A 14463-nucleotide genomic window follows, 5' to 3' on the forward strand; every position below is an offset into this window, starting at 1 on the left:
GAGAGATAGGGGGAGGAAAGGAGAAAACCAACCAGGGGAGAGGGGAATTGTTAGACTCTTAAATATGGCTACCCCCAGTCAGTTGGGTGATCAAACGCCACAGAGAGAAGTGAGTGATGAGGGGGGGAAGTAAGAAGAAGGAGAAGAGAAAGAAAAGATGAAAGGTATCTGGATATCTTCTTGACTTCACCCCACGTTGGCGCTGCAACTGCGATCGACAGCTGGCTCCTTGTTTGTATTTTTCTCTTTTCTGCATCTATTCTTTCCTCTTTTCTTCTGACCACTACTACTTCTCCCCCTCCTCCTCCTTCTTCTTATCCTTTTTCTTTCACTATAAGATGGCCAGCCCAATCAGACTTACTTTCAAGAATTAATCTCGCAGACAAGATCAGATAAGAATTCACAAACCCATATGTGCGAGGTGGTGGTTGCAGATGGGATGCAGATAACGGTTTGGCAGGCTGTCTGAACGAGAGCATGAAAACTACGAGCGAGAGAAACGGAATATCGGGGCCATATATTAAGAGCTCATCTCTCCTCCTCCTTCCTCCTCTCTCCCTCTAAGAATAAGAACGAGACCCCATGGTCTAATGAGAGCAGTGTCTAATCCGATCTTCGCCAGCCAGGGCCATCGAGTGACCAACAGCAGCAAACCACGGCATACCCGCCTTGTGGCGTTAAGACAGGTCAGAGCACCATCTTTGTGAAACAGGAATAGAAGATGCTGGCAGCTGGCCCCCTATTGCCTCTGGAGGACGCCTCCCTGTGCCTATGCCTGGCAATAGCTCTGGCTTTTATTGGCGATTCACCCATCGTACAGAGCTCCAAAGATACCAACAGAGCAAGCGGTCGATTGACTAGCGGCAACCTCTAGGATCGTCGGTTTATCTGTCCTATGAGATCATGGGAGTTCAAATCATCCTGTTCCCCACTAACGCCCGCCATACATGAACCTATCCAAACCCCTAAGATGGTCTTCATCACGGGCTCTACTCCCCGGTGACAATCAATAGTTGCTTCACTCTGTATCTGCGGGATCCTCTACTACTGCGTGAAAATTCAATCGTGCGATAGGCGTTCGTTGGACGCCCGTAAACTACATCGATTACAGCTCACACGCCATAGGCTGTTCTGAGATGTCGTAGTCGGTAGCCAAGTATGAGCCTGAGTATTCTCAGATCCATCTCCCCAGAAGGAAACAGCTTGGCATAAAAAGAAAATAAAATCACCAACAAGCGCCAAATTGACTTTAGCTTGCCGGTAGTCAGGGTTAGTACCTAGGTAGTTAATACCTATGGATTACGCTGTGACCACTTAGCCAAAAGGTCGTCAAGTGTTCACCAATTCAGTCACGAGCCTGGGTTACGTTGCCGTAAAATCAGTGTCAAAAAGAAATATTGGTTCTTTCACCCGATGTCTCTATCAGAATTAGCACTTCTGGCAGGACTCGGTGGTCGTCCCTCAGCTTCGTCTTGTGGTTCCGTCGGAATATCTGGCTGTTCTTGCATTGTTTGAGCAGGCTGGGTACTGTCTAATCTTGCTTGTCGCCGAGACCTCGCCGCTTGGACAAAATTTGCGGCCATCTGGGTCGCGAAAATGGCAAGAAAAAGGCCCAACACCAGGGTTTGGGTTATGTACGATTCGGAATCTTGAGTTGCCACGGGGGGTAGTTCTGGGGTGTCATAGGAAGAAATCGCTTCATCCGATCCGAAGGAGATCCAGACAGACATGGAGAAAGGTGTGAAAGATGTAACAATACCAGAAGACCGTGAGATTAATGATGTCCCTGACCCAAACAGTACAGAAATAACGGCGAAGACCAAGAGAGGGACGGCTAGTCATAAGACAGCATATAATGACGGACGCGAGCGGGAAAACCTACAAGCAAGCAAGGGTAAGTATCACAAAGCAGCTTGGTAACAGGCACGGGTCTGAAAGTGTACATACCAGTGTCGGTTTTCCATCCTCTTAATCCACCGCGCAGTAATCTTCAACCTCTGCCTTACTGTTGTTGTTGATAGAAGTGCATATTTTTCTTGATCCCAAACCGGGAGAATCGTGCCAAACCACCACGGAAAGACGGCAGGATCCGTTGGTAAAGCCCCATATGCCAGGAGTACGCGGGGATGCAACCATGGAGCTCCCTCTCTGCGCTTCTTGAGTACAAAGTCTAGCGCCAGCTGGAACAACTGCTGGGTTGACATGGATTCTATTAACCTTTCGGTAGCATTGGTCATCAGAGAGTGTGAATCCACAGCTGAGATGTCCATAAATTCCTGGGCCTCTTCTTCGGAAATCGAGACATCTTCGATGCGTTGGATTGTGCCAACGTAGTAGCCATCCACTAGTTCCGAGCTGAGCACCTTGAAGCGAGACAGCCCCGTGGCAATCACCAAGCTTCTTCCATCCGGGAGCAATTCATAACGATCAACCACCAGTGTTGTGCCGTACTGCAAGAAAGGGGCGCTTCCCAGCCCTTGTTGGTATCGGCCCCTACTGTTATGCATGACCATTCCAAATTTGCGGCCTCTACTCTCCATGACCCTCTGAATCATGAGGCGGTAGCGAGGCTCAAATACATGTAGAAAGATTGGCATCGTCGGGAATGCAAGCGAACTTATAAACAAGGGAATCCTTCCCTCATTATCAGCGTCAATGTCGGGAGCCAAATCTGCTCGTCGCGTGGCCACTTCGTCGGGGAAAAGGAACTCAACGAGGCCTGAGACCCGTTTATTCACCCGTTCCGACTGCAGCACAGTAGACAAGTTTAATTTTCGCCTGCAGATTGGACAGAGATCGCTGTGGTTCAACGCCATGGCCACGCATCCACGACAGAACGTGTGGCCGCAAGGGGTCGTCAAGGGGTCCAATATCAACGAATAGCAGACCTGGCAATCAAGCTCGCCGCGCACGGCCGCTTTCAGTTCTCCAAAAGTCCTGCGGTGCCTGCCCACGTTGACATATGCAGAGGGCTTATAGCGGATCTCCACCGCCCCGTAATCGAGTAAGCCATGCTTGACCAACCCGTAGACCCCTCCTAATAGATCCAAGGACCCGACGCTAGCACTTTTCACATCGCTTCCCGCCGCGTCATCTCCCGAAGACGCCCTCCAGGTAATCTCATAACCATCCTCTCCATTCCCCCCCGTGCAGCGAGAAGAACTTCCCAACACCTGATCGAAGATATCAACCAGCCTACTCAGCAGGACATCAGCCCCGCAATCCCCCAAACAATGGTCTGCGCCGCACTCCTCCCTCCCCCAAAGGCAGGTAAACCCTTGCTTCCGGTCCTCGTTTGCAGGATACGACACGCCAGCCCTGGGACGGATCGGGGGCAAACACGGCCGACACAGTGTATTTCCACAGGGAAGACGCAACGGCGAGCGGAATGGAAGCGAGCAGCGCGAGCACTGGATGAAACGGACGACCGCGTGAGCGGGGGTCGGACTCATGTCAACGCTAGGCGTGGGAGATCGCGGCGGAGAACTCAGGATCCTGCTTTTGTCCGTGGAAGCCATGGGGGGTGGGATTGGCATTGGTGATGTGGAGCTGCTGCGGTGGGAGAAGTCATCCTCATCATTGTCATCCTCTCGGTCCCCGTGCGGAGAAGGAGAAGGAGGAGGAGAAGCATCATCATCTTCCATGGATGCCGGATGCCACTGGGTTGGAAAGCAGGGGTTGAAGAGAGGAAACTGTGGGAGATAGATAGTAATAGTAATATTTAGATGAGAAAATATCGGGACCTGTTACGGCGGGGGGGAATTGAGCAGTGGTGGTGTTATGTATGTTGTTGGGCTGACGGGGCGTGGGCCGGAAGGAGGAAGCCCGAGGCTCAGCTGAGTTGGATACTAGTAACTACCTAATATATAAACTACCTAAGTACCTAATACCTACTATCTAGTCTAGGACCTAATAAGTATAATAACTTACTATATAACAAGTGAAGTATAATAATAATGTACTCGGTATTAATTAAATAAATAGTTCAAGGTTGCTAAGACGGCTCTATTGTTTCTTCGAGGATCCACGACTATGCAACAACAGCTTATGTAAATGAAGAACCAAAAAAAAAATGAAAGGTTATATAAATGGAACTGTTCATCTGCAGAATCAAATTGTACCTAAGTACCTATTAGAATCAATCCAGGAGAAAAGGAGAGAATAGAGGGGTATGCATACCTCCAGGCTTTTAGGTGGTCTAGAGTATACATAGACGAGACGACAACAACTTGGTTGAAATATGCCGCGCGAAGCATTGAATTAAATCAAAATTAAACCAGTCTACTACTAAATAGTTAGTTAGATAAATAATATCGAATAGGAATTCCCCATCAACATCAACGCCCGGGTCACCATACCGATATACCTAGGTATAACAACATATACTAGACCCAACCAACAACTTCATCCTCATCTCATCTCATCTCATGCAAACCTAAGAAACCAAACACATGGCGTGCGGATTATAGTGTATATAGCGTAGCGTAGCATAATATGCCAACGTAGAGACCAAAAAAAAAAAAAATTTAACAGAATTAAAAAGAAAGAAACAATCCCCCCCCTCCAGTCCAGATATACAAGTTAAACCATCTTCTCCTCGCAAAAAGACTGGCCGCGAACCCGGAACCCCTCAGGAGTCGGAGGTGGAGTCGGAGGGTAATCGAGGATCTCGAGTTCCTGTAGATCGGAATGATAAGCCATAGCAAGGGGAGAACCCGAGGAGGAAGAGCGGATCAAAGTGGATTTTGCAATTTGAATCGAGGTGCGGATTGCGTGGGAGACGTCTTGGTTGAGGGTTGGACGGCGGGGGATTGGACTAATTGGGGCAGCCATTTTGGGTCCAGGTTTTCTTCTCTTCCTCTGCCTCCTCTTCTTTCTTCTGCTGATTTATATAGAGGGGGGTTGTTATCTTTGGTTTCTTGTAATTGTGGTGGTGGTGGTGGTGGCAACCAACGAAGAGAAGGGGGGAGAGAGAGAGAGATCTTGCAGGATAGAACCATCTGACAGAGATAGAGACAAAGATAGAGGTCTATATACCCGAGCAGGGAGCAGAGGACAGTGCAGAATCCCTTGGGATGTGGGAATGTAAGCATGCCAGATATAGAATAAATCGGGAAAACAAAACTATAGTGCTCCCCTTAGCGTGAAGATATACAGTATGGAGGAGTACTGCACATACCTCTCAGGTAGAGATGTTACCTCCAGATGATAATATATTGCTTTTGACAATAACCTTGGCCAGTCTGCATGGTTACGCACATGGTGATGATAATGCATTGATTGTACTTCGTCACCGGCGGATGATCGAGAAATTCGTCAGAGATTTGAGTTGAAGTAAAATTTCCGGAGCCATGAAGAAGAGAAAAGAAAAGAGAGGCGGGGGAGGGAAAAAAAAAAAAAAGCAAAGAAATGAATAATCCTGACATTGTTATCCACCCTTTTATTGATCCTGAGTGTTAGACGCCTTTTCTAGATACCTCGTCAGAACAAGTTCACTACTACTACTCCACCAACACCAACACCAACAAGAGAAAGCTACATCTGGGGGGAGTAATTGTACACACTCCAAAATACATAGTAAGATAAATGTATCCCTATAGGACAATCGTCAGGATGTATTCGGATAATCCTATTCCATCCTCAGGAGTTACAGATACAGAGTCCACTAATGTACCTCATACTTTAGTACTACTACTACTACTACTACTACTACTACTACTACTAGGCAAACCCCTCCACCAACCAAGCCAGGCAGGAGCCAAAAGTACTCGGTTGCTTTCGGGGGACCTGAGCCGAAACTCACAGTCACTCGCCTAAACCGAATGAATTCTTGTATGCCTAGAAGTAAAAACCACCTATCTAGATAGTAAGAGGGGGGGGGGGGGCCCTACTGGGGTGCGATCTACTAGTATCTACTAGCGGCTCACAGCAAGCTAATAGTGTACCCGGAATGCAACTCGTTTATCCTGTGGGAATAACCTAAACGCCTTTATTTTCCGGGCGAATAGGAAATTCGGAATTGGGATTCGAAACACGACTTGACTGACTGACTGACTGGCTGGAGCGTTCTTATTACTGCGTATGGTAGAGTGACTATGTATGAGAATGCACAAAGCAAGGAGGAAATGGCGCCAGTACGAGGGGAAAAGTAAACCAAGGGGACTTGTGGGGGATATCAGTGATTGCGGGTTCTGACGCTGGGTGGTCCATCTATGTAATTGTCTGAAGCTCGGTATACAAAGGTCGAGGAGAGAGAGAGAGGATACTAGGTATACGTGCTCTACACTACAAGTGACCTTCCTGGCTACAAAAGAAATGAAAGAGGAACAAGAACCAGCCCCTTGTATGCTTAATCCATCAAACATCTCATGTATGTACAATAAATCTGCGAAGATAACGCAGGACAATCCATTCATCTCTGGAAATAATCAAAAATCCAAGCGGGCAGCGCAACCGATACGACCACCCTAACTGATAGACTAGAATTTTTTTTTCTATCTTTCCTCCTGAAAGCAAGAAATGCCAACCCAGATTGGCTACCTAGAGAAGTGATCAAGTTAGGCATACGGAGCAAAATCATTGGCATGCTAACATTCTTTCATCCCTCATAACCAAGGCCGTTCGAACGCCAAACAGAGTGGGAAACTTAGACCGGAAAGAGAGAGAGAGAGAGAGAGAGAGAGAGAGAGAGAGAGAGAGAGAGGGGAAAGAAAAAAAGAAAAGAAAAGAAAAGGACAGGATGGCATTCCCGTAAAAGTATATGTTAATACGTGGTACTGGTGGGAGGTGTAAGAAAGTCAGCCTGATCCTTCTGAGGAAGTTGCGTCTAAGTCACTGTCGGAGTCGTCGTCGATCACTATGCGCCGCAAAACGCTCTTGTCGAACAGATCGAGGGCAAACCGTCGCGCGGGTAGTCGGAAATGGTGGCTTTCGAGAATACTCAAGGTCTTGCGGAAAAGGTGAGGTTGATGGAATCGCTCGGGCTGTTTGGACTTGATACTGTACATTTCATACTTATTTAGCATAACACGGTAATGTATGCCAGCGAAGGCTCTGCTTACTTATGAAGATCTGCCGCTGCTCTCTTGGACAAAACGGTATTGCCCATATCGACAATCAGCTTCAGAATCTTCTGGTTGGCTGGATCTGGATCCATAGAGGCAGCCTTGAACTTTTCTTGGGATGTACGCTTCGCTTCTAAAGGCCTAGAAGAGGTAGGAAAATCGACCTGAAACCAGAAGGTTCTGTTAGCTGCCTTTTAGGCTTCTGGGAATCCATGATGTAGGAAGGGATTACCAGAAAGAGTTTGCCGAAATTTGTGGGAAGACACAGGCCGAGAGAATTCCCTTTCTGGTCGAGTGCAGAGTCCCACCCAGCCTGCCTCAAAACCTGGAGACCGTGTCGACTTCGGGAGATCAACCCGAGCACAAAGAAAGCAGTTCCCCTCATGGTCAGTACTTCAGCACTCTCTGCTATCTTAACAATATTCTTAATAATGTCCAGCCCCAAGAACGGTGCTCCAAGCTCCATGGAGCCGACGTTGCCCACTGCCCAGAGACAGCCTTTGACTTTGAGGAGAACTTCATGGTCTTCTTCATTTAGTCTAAGATCACGGATTGTTCCAGCAAATTCTTCGAAGTGGCCAGACTGCTCGAGAAGTTTGCAGCCCTCTGCGGTTCGGGCTAGCTCTCTGTAGAAATGTGGAGGCACCAGCCCAATATCTTGTAGATCGACTAGATCTTCAGGAACCAGACTGTTTCTTCGAGGCTGGTCAACATAAGCACGCGACAGAGCTGCCTCGACCAAGCTCACATATGCGTCATTTCGACCAAGGAACCAGTCGTCCATTTCCTGAGTGATGTAGTCCAGTCCATCTAGATAGTGGTACCCAACGGAAGTTGACAAGAACCTCAAAAGCAGAGGAGCGCCAATCTCGCCTAGATGGTCTAAAGATGGTCGGCATCTGACCACAAACTCAAGATAATCCCGCTGATTGCAGGCTTCTTCGAGAATTTTCACAGCCACTTGGCAGACAGAAACATCCGGATCGTATAGTTGAGTTACCAGGAGCTTGATAACCCAATCGGCATTCCCGACTGCCATATGCGAAGAGAGAGGCACATTTCCGACAGCGTATTTCCGGAGCAGTCGTGTACCAAATATACGAATCTCTTTGGAACCAGTTGTCAGAGCTTTTGACAAGAGCACTCGAAGGTGGCTTCCTTGGGTGTAGTCCATATTTCCCAAGAGTGTTTGGATTAGGTCATCTCGATCTCGAAGTTCGATAATATGATAAAACATGTTGAGCATATGCCATCGCTCCATCATAGCAAGCCCCTTGGCATCGGCACTTAATGTCCCCAACATCGCAAAATAGCCTCCGCTCAATGTCGTAGACATCCGATCTCGAGAGAAGACGGGGGACGATGAAGTAAGCCCGCTCATACGGTCCACTTGGGCAAGACACTCCGCAACCTGTCTGAGGAATTTGTTTTCCGCCAGATATTTAATTCCTTCGGGAGTCTGCACGAGGGTGCGCATTAAAGCACAACCTGTGCGGACATAACGTTGATTTGGCTTCGTATTCGAGAGCATGGCGAATCGATATTTGAAAGGCCGATAAAAGCCCATAAGACGTTTCATAAACTTTGAGCCCTTGATCGCCTCATCCAGCCTCTTGGGGTTCGTAAGAGGGCCTTCCACAATACGGTGGATCAGGTCCCACTTCCACTTAATATAGTTGACGGTGTTCAAGACGTGCGTTTCCAGGATTGCATTACGGAATTGCGTTTCGTCCATAGCAGGGCTGAGTTTGTCTTTGTTTTGATCCCCTGACAGAAGTGAAGCAGAAATATCAACATCCGCACTGTATCTTGCAGCTCCATTGGGGAAGCCAAAAGAACGGGCCAATGTTCGGTTAATACTCTCGATTTGGTAGATGGTGGACGTGGATACATCGTGGTTTTCAACATCAAAATGAATAGCGGGGGAAATCAGATGTGGGAGGACTTGGAGTTTTGCACTGATACGCTGGGGCAAGGAATGGTGGGCTAGCTTCAGAACTTCTGTTAAGAGCAGCGTTGCTTTTCTCCTTAGCGAGAGATCTGTTTCCTCCTCGATAAGGTCACAAAGAGCCTATGAGGCGTTAGCATATGATATTACAAGAGCGAATCCTAGTGGGCAAACCTTGGATAATCCCGCGTCTATCAAAGTTGCGAGAATCAGGGTTGAGAAGTGCGCTGTTAGGTCGAACTTGTTTTCACTGTTATCACAGAGACCCCGGATTTGTTTCGTCTCTGACTCTGATCTGAGGTTTGTGACTCTACCATAGGTTGTAAGCCTCCTCCCAGCAAGAAAGGACGAGGACCATGATGGAGGCTTTATTCTCAAGGCATCAAATAAGAGTTCCATAATGAGATCCCTCGCCTGGGGATCTGGGTAATGCAAGGAATCCAAGAGTGATTGTAGAGGCCTTGCTCCATTTCTTCCAAGGATGACCAAGCCGGGCCATGTTTTTAACATCGCAGAAATGGCCTTTGCTGACGATTTTAAGCGCCCATTGCGAACTGTGTCTGAGAGCGAGTCGGTAAACGGCGCGAGTACAGCCTCGAGCTCAGAACCGCCCCGTAAATGGGTTCTGCTGTGCGGCGTATCGAGAACATGGAGGAAGCTGGCTATCAAGCTCTCTGAGGCTCCGAATGTGCCTTCTGCTAAGGCGTCATGTAATGGAGCAAGCCCACCGGCATATGCAATAAGTTGCGGGTCCTTCACTAGAATCTCTGCTAGGGTCATCAGCGAAATGTTCTGGAGACGATCCTCATGGTGCTCGGCAACAGAGACAACCGTCCGTACAACAGCACGGGAAATTTCTTTGACGCCATCCTTGACGTCGAGAAAGGCCCGTACGAATTTCAGCGCTTGCTCTCGTTCGATATTTGCTTTGCTTTCTTTCACCAAAGACAGAATGACGAGCTCATCTGTGTGAAGGGACCGAATGATGCGGAGGGATTTTCGATCCGCAATGGCGTAGCGGGTTAACCGGTAACCAGCGGCGACAACTTCCTTACTATCACTTAAGAGCATGACTTGGACACGCAAGCCGAAAACTGACCAAGCGAGGTCATATTTCAAGGTGGGATGTCGTTTGAACAGCTCGACTAGGCTATTTGCCCGCTCAACGTAGTAGTCCGGTGACATTCCCTCAATTTCCAGGGCCTGGAGAGTCTCTGCGAGGACATAAGTCGGCGATTCCATCTCCGCCTCACCATCCTCCAGCTGCTCACCATCCGACACATTGTGACGAGAAGGCGATCGCATAGCGCTGCCCTGAAACAAGCTCGACAAACGACTTCGCGGAGGGGTGGAGGGCGCCTGCGCACGTAACAATTCCTCCTCGAGTTCGTGATGCAGTTCAGCGAGCTTGCGATTCGACGAACTCAGCTCCGATTCCACCCTTAGTCTCTGATCCTTCGTTTGTTTGGGATTCTTCGCCAGCAAGGCTTCCAGCATATTCTCCGTCCCCGATTTTATCTTCATCTCCTTGGCGATCTTATCACGAATCGCAGCCTGGCGTTCCTCAGTGCCCGAAAGTTCATCATGGTCGAAGGTGCTGCTTGGTCTGCGTGCATATGGGCCATCGGGACGTGGATCGGGGCGCGGGGTGGTACTGCGGGACGACTTCATGCTCTTGAGCTCGGAGCTGAAGCTGCCAGGTCCTCCGAGAGAGGGAGTCAGCGACCCTCCTCGCGGACCAATGGTCGTACTTCCCCCGGACTCTGAGCGAGCGTTCCGCACCGTCGTCCTCGAGGCAGCAGCGGGCCCGGGCCAACTGCCGTCCATGGGGACGTCATCCTGGCTAGAAAGGGACCGCCCATCAGCTAGAGTGCGGTGCTGGATCGACGTCGCGGAGAAAACTGAGTTGTATCCGGACGCCATAGGTCTCCATCTAGCCGCAAGCGAGGCGTGTCTATCACCTGTCGCAAATGAGCTGGGCGATAACGGACTGCATTGAGTTCACGGATATATTCACAAGCGCAATCGGAGATATCGGAAAGGCTGCAGGTAGGATCGATCAAGTTACTCTCGAGTCGTCGCCACGGTTGTTTTGTCAAGGGAGAGGGGTGGTGGTGGTGGAGGAGGAGGAGGTGGTCCACTGGAGGTCGAGGTCGCTGATAGAGTGGGTAACGGTGCTGAGGACGGTGTGTAGTTGAAAGTGGTTTTAAGGAGTTGGCGGGAATTCCAAATAAAATATAACACGAAGATCGGATAAACAAGATCTAAAAACCCACGAAGCAATCAGGTTCATTTAATCATTCCCTCATTGACAGGGCATATCCACTTACTCGCTGCGGGTATCCCACCGTCTGTTGGTTTCAGGCGGCCTCAGCGACTTGGCGCTTTGTCGGCTGACTAACCCTTCGATAGACTCGAGTTTCTGGCGTAACTATACTCTGCTTTTCTTACTTTTTATCCAGGGGTTGACAAAGAAATTTAAATTGACTACAAGGCGCGAAGATTCAGGGAATATTTTTTTTTTTAAAAAAAAAAAAAAAAAAAAAAAGGATTATTGTATGTGAGTGAGCAAGGATCAATCAACCTCTATTAGGGTTCCTTCACGAGTCTCTTAAGTAATATACAACGAAGGATTGCATACAAGAGAATGGCAGGATTATGTAAAGAGATAGGAAAGACATAGACAGGATGTAGACTGACAAAAAAAAATTGAGAAAACAAGAAGGGGGCAGAACAGGAAGCCGCGACAGAACTCCAACAACGCAAAGACCCAACCACACTCCTCGCTAGGGAATAACATTGATAACAATCGTCAAAACGTGTATGACAGTCTTATCATGGCTGCCACGGTTTCTCCTGGGAGAGGTCTACTACATCAAGCCGTTCGGGATCTTGACTCATGGAACTCTCGGCCAGGCTCTTCGTCGATTTGAAGGAAGCCATGGTTTTAAGCGTTTTGGGAGGTAAGGCTTTTCGAGCTTGGACCCGATCCCTCCATCTGCGCCAAGCGATCACGCTGACGTATATAATCCCAACACCACCGCTAATGCCGCCGTAGGAAATCGGGGAAGCAGGAGGGATGTCCGGGTTTTTGCCATATGCGTAGTAGAATCCTACTCCACCGTTGATAATGCCCACGGACGAGAAGATGCGTCCCAGCCAGCGATGGGAGAATCCGTACAAAGATTTTTCTTTTGTCTTTCGGAAGTGGCGGTGTTGCATGATACCTAGAACGGGTTGAATTAAGACCACTCCACCAATTGCGAAGTAGCCAATGATGGGGTGGTAGCCTGCAAGTTCTCGAAGATCCTGGGAGACGGAAATTCCAGCTCCAAGCCCTGCTAATGCAAGAAGAACGGCAAACAGCTGCAGCGGCGCGTGAATCCTCGTAACGGTATACCGGGACGGATATATGTAGAGGAGAAGAGCGAATCCGGGGAATAGAAGGACGAAAGCAACCGAAGTCATAACGCCGTGAGCGATTCGTTTGCGGTGGAGAATCGTATCATTGACTTGCTGTTGATTCGACGTCGAGGTATAGTCAACAACGGTGAAATCCGAGCTCGAGAATGGATTGGACGAGTTGCCACCGACGGCCAGGGTTAGATCAAGGGAGAAGATGCCGTGCCAATCGTGCTGGTAGAGTGTCTCTGATACGTTGCTCGAGAGCAACGGTCCACCATGTGTCATGGCCCAGATCCAGGAACTACGGCTGCCGAAGATGCTGTCTCCATTTCTCAATTTCATACAATTGTCACAGCGAATGTTTGCTGTCATGGTTCCATTGTGGACACCGGACCCGTCGAGAAGCGAGGCCTTGATATCCGGATCATAGATAGGTTGAATGGGACCGATTGCCCTCCGCGTAGATAGGGTAATGTTCCCGCCCGGTGCGGCATACACAATAAACAAGTTTCCAGCCAACATCCTATCTCCAGTGCCTAGAGCCATCCATTTGAAATCCCCGGGCCCTTTCAGCTGGAGATAGATTGGCCCACTGCCATTCACTGCCGTGTCATCGGGGATATTGACGCGGTAAGATACCCCAGTTCCATGGGAAGGAGTGTAATTGATAATTTGGCCGAGCGTGCAGGTCACTATACGGAGGATAAGTACGCATCACCGGTTGAAGTTCGAGCATCTTACTTACCCAGCCCCAAAATGCCCACCACGAAGGACCAGAGCCGCATTGTGGAGGGCTTTCAAAAGTTCTAGTGTTTAGAACCGGTGGAGAAGTTTAGATTCGAACTATTGGGAAGATTGAGAAGAAAAAAAAAAAAAAAAAAAAGAAAGGCAGAAAACCGTAGAAAGTCGAAAGCGAGAGGTTAGATACTGGAGCAAGGAAAGTTGACGGAAAAGAAGGTCAAGGTAATGAAAAGAAAAGAAAAGGAAAGGAAAGGAAAGGAAATTGGCAGAATGAATGTTCTGAAGCAAACGCTCTGAAATGAATGGAAGACCAGGAAATTTCACTCTAGTTCTGGTGAATATTTCCTAGGGACAGTGGGATGGGTCTGCTTCTGTTGCAGGGATTCATAGACTGGAGACCAGGGGAGAAGACATCATTCCTATCTCTCCAGTCAGCAAGGGTATCTTGATGGATTTCCCACGTATGCATCGTGGCAGGCGTTTCGAAAGAGCTGAGGATCCAGTGAGTGAGCAACCCGCACAGGATCTGGCGGGGCCGTATTCGGAACAGAAGGGAAGTGGATGGCTGAGGTAGATGGAATACGAGTAGATTTGAGAGAAGGAAGAAAGCAAGAAAGAAGAAGAAGAAGTAGAATGGAAAGGGTAGATCATACTTATTAGTTCAGATGTAAGGTAAAGAAAAGTCAGTTGTCAAATCCTCGCGGGAAGGCCCATAATGTAGCTAGCCTTCAAATGCCATGCAGATCTACCACATGGGAGACCCAACGAGGAGAGAGGAGGCAGGAGACCCGTTAAGGATCTTCAGACGTCTCGAGAAAAGAGAGAGAGAGAGAGAGAGAAAAAAAAGAAAGAAAGAAAGATCAAGTCAAAGTTTCAATTGCAGAAGAAAGAAAAGTCAACGGAAGCCCCAAATGACAGGCAGGCAGATCGCAGGCCCAACAGGCGTTATGATAGAGAAGATAAACCGCTAATCGTCCGTCTGTAAATAAGTTATCTAAAGTAGTATGAAAGTCAAAGACAGCACGGTTAGATTCAACGAAAAAAGAGAAGATCGACCTCAGAGGAAAAGAAAGTGGGCGATTGTCAGATAGATATCAGTTCTTCCACAAGATCCGTATGGAGATACTGCTAGGAAGCGGTACCTTTCTTTTTCTTTTTTTTCTTTCTCTTTTTTTTTTCCTACGTGTAATATAATTCTGTCCGATTATTCTGGGGCCCTGGGCACGGTTAGACATTAGTTAGATATAGTGTGAAAGTTCTTCTCTCTGGAAAGACTAAAATAGCCTCCAGGAGACAACTCAAAAG

The 14463-nt window shown here is 48.3% G+C and overlaps 4 protein-coding genes across 4 annotated transcripts; all 4 read right to left on the reverse strand.

Annotated features, from left to right (window-relative positions):
* Window positions 1-1406: 1406 nt before the first annotated feature.
* On the reverse strand, window positions 1407-3452 carry P175DRAFT_0510583 (putative ATP-dependent protease (CrgA); the record flags this gene model as incomplete). The annotated part of the gene is made up of 3 exons (XM_040898521.1): window positions 1407-1786; window positions 1928-3133; window positions 3164-3452. 3 exons carry the CDS (start codon window positions 3450-3452, stop codon window positions 1407-1409), a joined length of 1875 nt encoding a protein of 624 aa, XP_040750700.1.
* A 2428-nt stretch (window positions 3453-5880) lies between these two features.
* On the reverse strand, window positions 5881-6606 carry P175DRAFT_0297580 (uncharacterized protein). The gene has a single exon (XM_040892800.1). The coding sequence runs from the start codon at window positions 6414-6416 to the stop codon at window positions 5934-5936; it is 483 nt and encodes a 160-aa protein (XP_040750701.1). The 5' UTR covers window positions 6417-6606; the 3' UTR covers window positions 5881-5933.
* Window positions 6607-6647: 41 nt separating this feature from the next.
* Window positions 6648-11328, reverse strand: P175DRAFT_0502837 (putative cytosolic regulator Pianissimo). The gene is made up of 4 exons (XM_040897485.1): window positions 9187-11328; window positions 7297-9135; window positions 7062-7228; window positions 6648-6999 (listed from the first exon to the last, which is right to left on the reverse strand). The coding sequence occupies exons 1-4, from the start codon at window positions 10933-10935 to the stop codon at window positions 6798-6800; spliced, it is 3957 nt and encodes a 1318-aa protein (XP_040750702.1). The 5' UTR covers window positions 10936-11328; the 3' UTR covers window positions 6648-6797.
* Window positions 11329-11581: 253 nt separating this feature from the next.
* On the reverse strand, window positions 11582-13304 carry P175DRAFT_0461958 (cytochrome and DOMON domain-containing protein). The gene is made up of 2 exons (XM_040894781.1): window positions 13163-13304; window positions 11582-13109 (listed from the first exon to the last, which is right to left on the reverse strand). Exons 1-2 carry the CDS (start codon window positions 13200-13202, stop codon window positions 11848-11850), a joined length of 1302 nt encoding a protein of 433 aa, XP_040750703.1. The 5' UTR covers window positions 13203-13304; the 3' UTR covers window positions 11582-11847.
* Between the last annotated feature and the right edge of the window lie 1159 nt (window positions 13305-14463).

Source organism: Aspergillus ochraceoroseus (assembly GCF_002846915.1).
Source record: "Aspergillus ochraceoroseus IBT 24754 chromosome Unknown P175scaffold_6, whole genome shotgun sequence".
In the NCBI taxonomy this organism is placed as follows: Eukaryota; Fungi; Ascomycota; class Eurotiomycetes; order Eurotiales; family Aspergillaceae; genus Aspergillus; species Aspergillus ochraceoroseus.

What these genes read in the sequence shown, in the direction of transcription:
- P175DRAFT_0297580 (XM_040892800.1), bottom strand. Translation starts at nt 6,416, where the DNA reads ATGAATGGATTGTCCTGCGTTATCTTCGCAGATTTATTGTACATACAT.
- P175DRAFT_0502837 (XM_040897485.1), bottom strand. Translation starts at nt 10,935, where the DNA reads ATGGCGTCCGGATACAACTCAGTTTTCTCCGCGACGTCGATCCAGCAC. An exon ending in ATTTCGGCAAACTCTTTCTG is followed by an intron (nt 7,229 to 7,296) that starts GTAATCCCTTCC and finishes TTCTGGTTTCAG; the next exon opens with GTCGATTTTCCTACCTCTTC. An exon ending in GCAGCGGCAGATCTTCATAA is followed by an intron (nt 7,000 to 7,061) that starts GTAAGCAGAGCC and finishes TGAAATGTACAG; the next exon opens with TATCAAGTCCAAACAGCCCG.
- P175DRAFT_0461958 (XM_040894781.1), bottom strand. Translation starts at nt 13,202, where the DNA reads ATGCGGCTCTGGTCCTTCGTGGTGGGCATTTTGGGGCTGG. An exon ending in GGTGGGCATTTTGGGGCTGG is followed by an intron (nt 13,110 to 13,162) that starts GTAAGTAAGATG and finishes TCCTCCGTATAG; the next exon opens with TGACCTGCACGCTCGGCCAA.